This window comes from Monopterus albus, unplaced genomic scaffold, assembly GCF_001952655.1.
Source record: "Monopterus albus unplaced genomic scaffold, M_albus_1.0 scaffold92.1, whole genome shotgun sequence".
Classification (NCBI taxonomy): Eukaryota; Metazoa; Chordata; class Actinopteri; order Synbranchiformes; family Synbranchidae; genus Monopterus; species Monopterus albus.
The window spans coordinates 48,785-55,432 of NW_018127972.1; the positions used below are offsets into that span (position 1 = coordinate 48,785).

General features: G+C 38.8%; 1 protein-coding gene across 3 annotated transcripts in view; it reads right to left on the reverse strand.

Moving 5' to 3' along the window:
* Positions 1 to 64: 64 nt before the first annotated feature.
* LOC109964792 (oxysterol-binding protein-related protein 7-like) overlaps positions 65 to 6,648 on the reverse strand; it is a 22,172-nt gene continuing 15,588 nt past the window's right edge. For all 3 annotated transcript variants that reach the window (XM_020608352.1, XM_020608353.1, XM_020608351.1), the window contains 9 exons: positions 4,429 to 4,643; positions 4,205 to 4,342; positions 4,046 to 4,109; positions 3,870 to 3,948; positions 2,928 to 3,072; positions 2,609 to 2,759; positions 2,073 to 2,199; positions 1,849 to 1,971; positions 65 to 1,212 (listed from right to left, as the gene is read on the reverse strand). In XM_020608352.1, coding sequence (XP_020464008.1) covers positions 1,104 to 1,212; positions 1,849 to 1,971; positions 2,073 to 2,199; positions 2,609 to 2,759; positions 2,928 to 3,072; positions 3,870 to 3,948; positions 4,046 to 4,109; positions 4,205 to 4,342; positions 4,429 to 4,643 — 1,151 coding nt within the window. In that variant the 3' untranslated portion in view covers positions 65 to 1,103. The remainder of the gene's footprint in view (positions 1,213 to 1,848; positions 1,972 to 2,072; positions 2,200 to 2,608; positions 2,760 to 2,927; positions 3,073 to 3,869; positions 3,949 to 4,045; positions 4,110 to 4,204; positions 4,343 to 4,428; positions 4,644 to 6,648) is intronic.

Genomic DNA, 6,648 nt, shown 5'->3' on the forward strand with positions numbered 1-6,648 from the left:
GGGCCAGATTCATCGTACTGTTTCCACAAGGTCGGTGGTGAACAAAAGTTTTTCCAACATGATGTTAATTATGGAACATTTTATTTGAAACAAAACCATTATGTAAAAATACATCTGGCTGGGATTTAACAATAGTCTCTTTTCCTTATTAAAATCTATAGTTGAAACATCAATAAAAATACTTCATTGCATCAACTGAGAGCATAAAGAACCGAGAGATGGAATCCTCGTCTGTCAGATTGTTTTGGACACCAACAATTCACACAAGCAAAAGAGGAAGAAGGCTAAGCTAACAGGAGAAGAGCTAGATTTTTCCAGTATAGGGACACTTTAGGGAACCAATGTGTCACCAGTGCATCACAACTAAACATCAAAAAACAAAATACACATTACAAATAAAACCAAGTTTATACATCAAGAACCACTTAGAATAGAAAGCAGCACCAGTTCACCTTTAATACACCCCAGAAGAACCAGCATTAGCTTTTGCACATTCTCAGTCTTCTGCAGGAAGCAAGTCTCCTACACTCAATGTCTCAATTCATCACAACTGTCACAAAACTGAGCCTAAATAGTTATATGGAAATGTTAAAACTAAAGCATAACATATAATTTGCCATTTTTCCCACAAATATAAGGCATTTTACAACAGAGAGAGGCTAGAATCCAGACAAACACTTGAAGCTTTTTACCCACAACTTTTCAAAGGCAGTGATAAAGAGTAAAAGACGGGATTTCAAATTAAGATTTGCTGTTGAGTGATTATAATTAAGGTCTCCATTATGGTTGCAGGTGGGCGAAAGGCTGGAAAGACATCCGGCTTCTATTAAATCAGTCTTCATTTGTTCCAGAGTTGCACCTCACCTCTAAGTGGCACAACAACCCCATTAGAGGTTCATGTATGCTTTCCAACATCCCTTCTGCTCTACACCCTTCAGTAACGGTAGCAACAGGCCTGTATATGTTTCCACACATCACTACATCATATTCTGCAGAGGTTACTGGACTAACATGGGTATGATTAATCAATTTTACTAATAATATTTGGTGTTCAGCACCTGGGTGGCTTCATTCAGCCTCAGCATTAAGCTAGAAGAATTGTTCTACCACAGGTCCAGGTTTTCAGTCTTGGAGAAACCCGGGTCTTTGCGGATCTTCCAGTAGGTTCCATTGTACAGCCACACTTCTCTGCCATCCGCATCCAGAGCTTTCCTGAAAACACAAAAAACTGGTACTGTCAGGCACTCATCTTCAAATAATATTTTCTGTTAACAATAACATTAACAGCCCATTTGCTTAACAAAAAGGCTGCCAAATGGGAGGAGAGCCAAGCTCTGTATAAAACATCTCATTTGTTTACTGAGTACAGCCAGGATTAGCACCTTGCAGTTGTATACCTCTGCCGACCAGTCAAGTTGTAGTTTACAAGCATCTGTCTAGACTCAAAACATATGTATGTAGTGAAGGATTTTAGTAAAAGATATTTAGTGTATGTTTTGGCAGCATTAAAGTTATCAGTGATGATTCCAGTGAGAAACATGCTGTCTTCACTTATAGAATCTTTTTAGAGAGAAGTACAGAGGCCTGATAATTTGTATTTCTATTTGGCTCTGCAATTTATCTCTGGTTACATTAAATTTTGTGTTAAACTGTGAATTTACTTCAAACACAGAGAACAGTTATAAAAACTGAAATGGATCTCACAACCTCAGCTGCACACAGTTTGACTTTTGAATCTGTCTTTTCAGTCCCCCATCACTAGAGGCGCCCTCTAAAATATGGCTGATAAGGGGTGAAGCCATTTCTTGATGAGTCTTATTTATACATGTTACATTTGTTGTCCCTCACCTGAAAAACCTGGGGATGTGCTCCTGCCCTCTCTTGGCCATCTCCTTCCTTCTCTCCCTCTGTTTCTCCTCCACCTTGTCCTTCATTTTATCTGCCTCTGCTACCTTTCCCTCCTCCAGGAGCCTGATGGAAAGCAGAAGGGAAAAGAATAAAACAACTGGGCAACATGGAAGATGGAACCACGGTGCATATTTCAGTGTAAACAAACAGTATTCCATTTGTACCTTTGGTCTGGTCTGAAGCGTGTGTCTGTAGGTGGGAGAACGGCCTTCAGGTCAGGTGTCAGTTCATTGAGTTCTCTGGCGTAACGTGAGAAGCCGTAGAACTGAAAGTGGTCATCAGGCTGCACGTCTAAACAGCAAACATCAAATATATCAATTATTAAAACACTAACTAATGTAAAAAAAATCCAAGGGTAAGGTTTATGGAGGATAACTTTTCCCATGTGAAAACCATGCATATCATTGTAATTCACAGACAATATGTCTGTCGGTCTTTTCTCTATCTTTCACAAGCTTATATTTACAGTCATGGACAAAAATATTGGCACCCCTGCATTTCTGTCAGATAACTCATCACTTCTCCCAGAAAAATTTACAAATTCTTTAGTATTCTCATGTTTATTTCTTTTGTTTGCATTGGAACGACACAAAAAAGCAGATGACCAACTGCGATATGATGAGATAAATAGTCAACACTTCAGATTTTCAGGCCATTTAAGGACTTCTCCAGAGTTCAGACAGGGCAGGATGCTACTCACTGGGCTTCCAGATGCACTTTGGTGTGGGCAGGGTGTCACAGAAGATGCCTTCATGCCAGGAGCCTCCAAAGCGATGGACCACCTCTCCAGCCTGGTCCAGGACCGCACCTTGCACCTCGTTCTTATTGCTGTCTGAGTTCCAGTAGCGAGACTGGATAATGGGGAGGAAGCGGTCATGATGGTAAAACAGGGGAAGGGGACAAGAGAAGTCTCTATGTATTATTTTGCCCTCCAACTGAATAAGCAGTAACAGACTGAGTAGAGACTGGCTACGTGTGAGCAACAGAGTGACAGTCAGTGTGTGTGCATGTGTTCTTACTTTGACAAAGGTGATCTTGCAGGTACAGACATCACTCTTTGTGTTTCTGATGACCACCTCACCATAGTGTTCCAAAAAGCGCTGCTGACTCAGCACATTGTGGATACATGTCACTGCCTTGTTCCACTCATAGTGATCACCGTAACTACATGCAGAAAACAAAAATATTTCACTTCTTACAGCTCATTTAACCATGTTGTGCATTCTTGCCTCCGTTTTAAAACTGCATTTTGATACATGTCCACACTTTTATCACAGCTTTGGCTTATCTCAGGGGTTACGCTGACTGAATATTTTCAATGATTAACAGAATTTTTTTTAATAATGATGGAAAAATTTGAAGGCCATCCATCACTTTGAGAGATTAGAACACAGAGGGCAATTTACCCTAACTTAAAGTAAGGTTACTAAAAAGCCCAATTATGGCTATGGCACTGATAAATGACATGAAAAAGACCTACTCAGTGCATCTTGCTATCTGGGAACTGACAATGAAATGATGGGCCACAGACTGGAAGTAACAGAGTGTGTCTGTGACCACTAAATATCACAGAGGGCTGCCACTGCAGACGTCTATTAATGTCTGTTTTTAACCACAAATTCCTTTAAACTACTGATAGACATGACACAGTAACAGTAAGCTACTAAGCAGTTAAGATGCTAACTCTTTACTACATAAAGTAAATTACTGTCATTTCTATGTTGCACAATACAGGCATAAAGAGGAGAGTGTTAACCTTTAAAAAACAGCCATTACACAAGGATTTTCACAGATAAAAAAATACTATATGTTGCTTGGTATACTGTTAACATATTATTGTATAGTAAAACTTGTCACGTGTGCTATATATATGCAGGTGTTCTACTGTATGACAGTACTTAAACTACAAGTTACTTATGTGCTGTACTGTGTGACTGGTGTTAAAGGAACCAGTGACTCACTTGGGCAGGGTAATGTTGACCAGTCCCGAAGAGATTATCTCTACTGATTTCCCCCAAAACTTGTTTTTCCATCTCTGATCTGAGAGCAGACAGATACAACAGAAACACAGCGTTAGGTTTAACTGTGCTCATACAGTACATTTGAATGCAGCACTCAGTAAGGACGCTGTTCCTACCTTGCCAGAAAGTGAAGTTTTCTGATTCAGCATGGCAGGCAGAAATGGGTGGGTGATGGCTGACCTGAAATTCAACACAGAACGAAGCATTCGAATTTGTTCTAAATCCAGATGTGGAGGGTTAGTCAACATGTTTGTGTATCCTTCTCTGCTGGTTACCTGCTCGCTGATGTAACGGAAGCCTCTGTCTTCTCTGTGACACTCAAATGTTTCTCCCAGAACAGGGTTGAAGGGTTTGTAGCGATTCCTCCAGGATGCCCAAGCATAGCCAGAAATGGAGAATGCTGCCACGTAAACCTAGCAACAAACGTTACTGAAGTTAGCACTGAGCTCAACTGTCTCTCAGCTCTAGCTGATTTGGGGCCTACATAAACCAAACTCACCATTCTCTCATATGGATCGTTAATGTGGTTGGCGATGTCCAGCAGCTCAGAGTACTCCAGCTCTTCAGTGACTCTCTGCAGCAGACACAGCGGCTCATTAAGAGCAACTGGCATAGAGACTCTGGACAGGTCCTTGCCAATGTTGTTGTACAGGATCGACATGATGCCAATATGGCTGTTGTCTGCTGATGGGGCAGGGAGGGTGGTACGACGACCTGATTCACAGAAACAAACAGTACAGGAAAGAAGGGAATTTTAATGTTTTAAAATTGGTTCTCAAAATAAAAAAAAAAACACAGCAGGACATCAAACATGCAGGTATTATAAAGGCTTCAAACACTCCAGGGTGCCAAGGCCCACCTGGGAACCATTGCTGTAGGGCACAGTCTCATTTAGTCTGAAGTCTGGCATAAGATACAACCAACCCGTGAACTACAGTAAGTCATATAGGCCTATACTAGATCAATCAGCATCTTTAGATGTACTTTAGGAAATAGGTGACATTTTGCAGTAATCTGATTTGTTATATTTATTTTTCCATTATATCATTAAACCCAGTTTCTATAACCAGGGTAGGGCATTTGAGAAACCCAGTTAATCAAGATAGAATTCTCCTGGAGAAAAGCCCAATTCTTGGCCATGTACAATATGTGTTCAACCTGGTTCCCATGATCATTACATGTAGTGATGCTTCCTCATCTTTAAAATAATATAAAGCAAACATTTATAAAACCAGAAACTAACACAATGCAGCTTCTTGGTCAAAAGTTCGTTTCCACAGTGTAACAACTGATTTCTTGTAAAATTTTCTTTGTGCTGTAAGGAAACATTGTGTGTTTTCACAATCATGATGGTTAACAGACTTTGGTTAACTTGTAGTGAACATCCTGTCAAGGAGAGGGACAGGCCTACAGGCAAAAATACCTTAACGAATGACACTGTCCATAAACAGCACAGAAATTGCCAAAGGTGTGTCTACTTAATTATGAAAACCAGAACCTAGCTCACAGTTTATCAGTGTTGTAAAACTGTCATGCTGTTCAAAGGGTACCAGACAGAAAACACTATAATGCAAAAGAATAGAGAGGTAAAGGAAAATGGTAGATGAATGGCCCACAGCATAATATTAAATCTCACCTTACTAAAACTTACTTTTTTTTTTTTTTTTTTACTTTAAAACAGTTTTTAAAAAACCCTCTGCTTATGAGAGGGTCCGAGTGAAAAACACAAAAGTTCAGCTGAATCACTGAGCAGACTTTCGGTTTCAGTCCATCTGTGCTCAAACTGATCATTAAAGTAGACGTCTGTACTTAAGTGAAGCAACTGCTAATGTATGTAACTGTATGGGATACTGTTTGTGTTGTACATAATAATGACATCATTGTTAGCTGTGCAGGGCTTTTATTATTCCTGCTCAAATGTTCTGCACAAGTAGATCTAAAAAAATATAGGTATAATATTTGTTGATTTGCATTTGCCATAGAATTTAAATCCTTGGGCCACAACATTAGAACTAGAAAATGTGTTCACAATTTAGCCTATAATGTAAACTTTACATAATTTTATACTCAAAAAAACAGTGTTGCTCACTTGCTTATTATAGAAAAATTTGAGTTTCCAGGACACTAAAATACCCTTTATGTAACAACTGAAGAAAACAAAATCATAAAATCGAAATTAACGGACCTGAAAGATCAGTATCAATAGCCAGCTCGTGTCTGCCTCCAGTAAATGTTGTTGCATACTGCATCCAAATATTTGATTTGATTTATTCATTCAAGCATGTAAACCAGTTGATATGTCAACACATGTAATTTCACACATATCCAACAATAATAATCCAATATCAATTTACTTGTATCTAGTACATGCTTGAACAGAGTAGGGAGAAGTTAGACTTATCTAGTCCTACCCCATGACATCATCTTACCACTTTTAAGTCCTAAGCAATATCTCTACATAAATAATTATCCTCTACACCACACAAGTAATATACTACAGAATTATTACAGTGTTAACATTCTACTTAATTACATACATAGATAATTATCTTCTACGCCACACAAGTAATATACTAAAGAATTATTAGAGTGCTAACATTCTTACCCCACACCCACAATGTTCCATCTAATTAATCATTAAACCTGTTCTTGCATATATCTTGATTGACACATACCTTTATACTTATGTTTAAACTCATCAATTCTAGTACTATTTTTT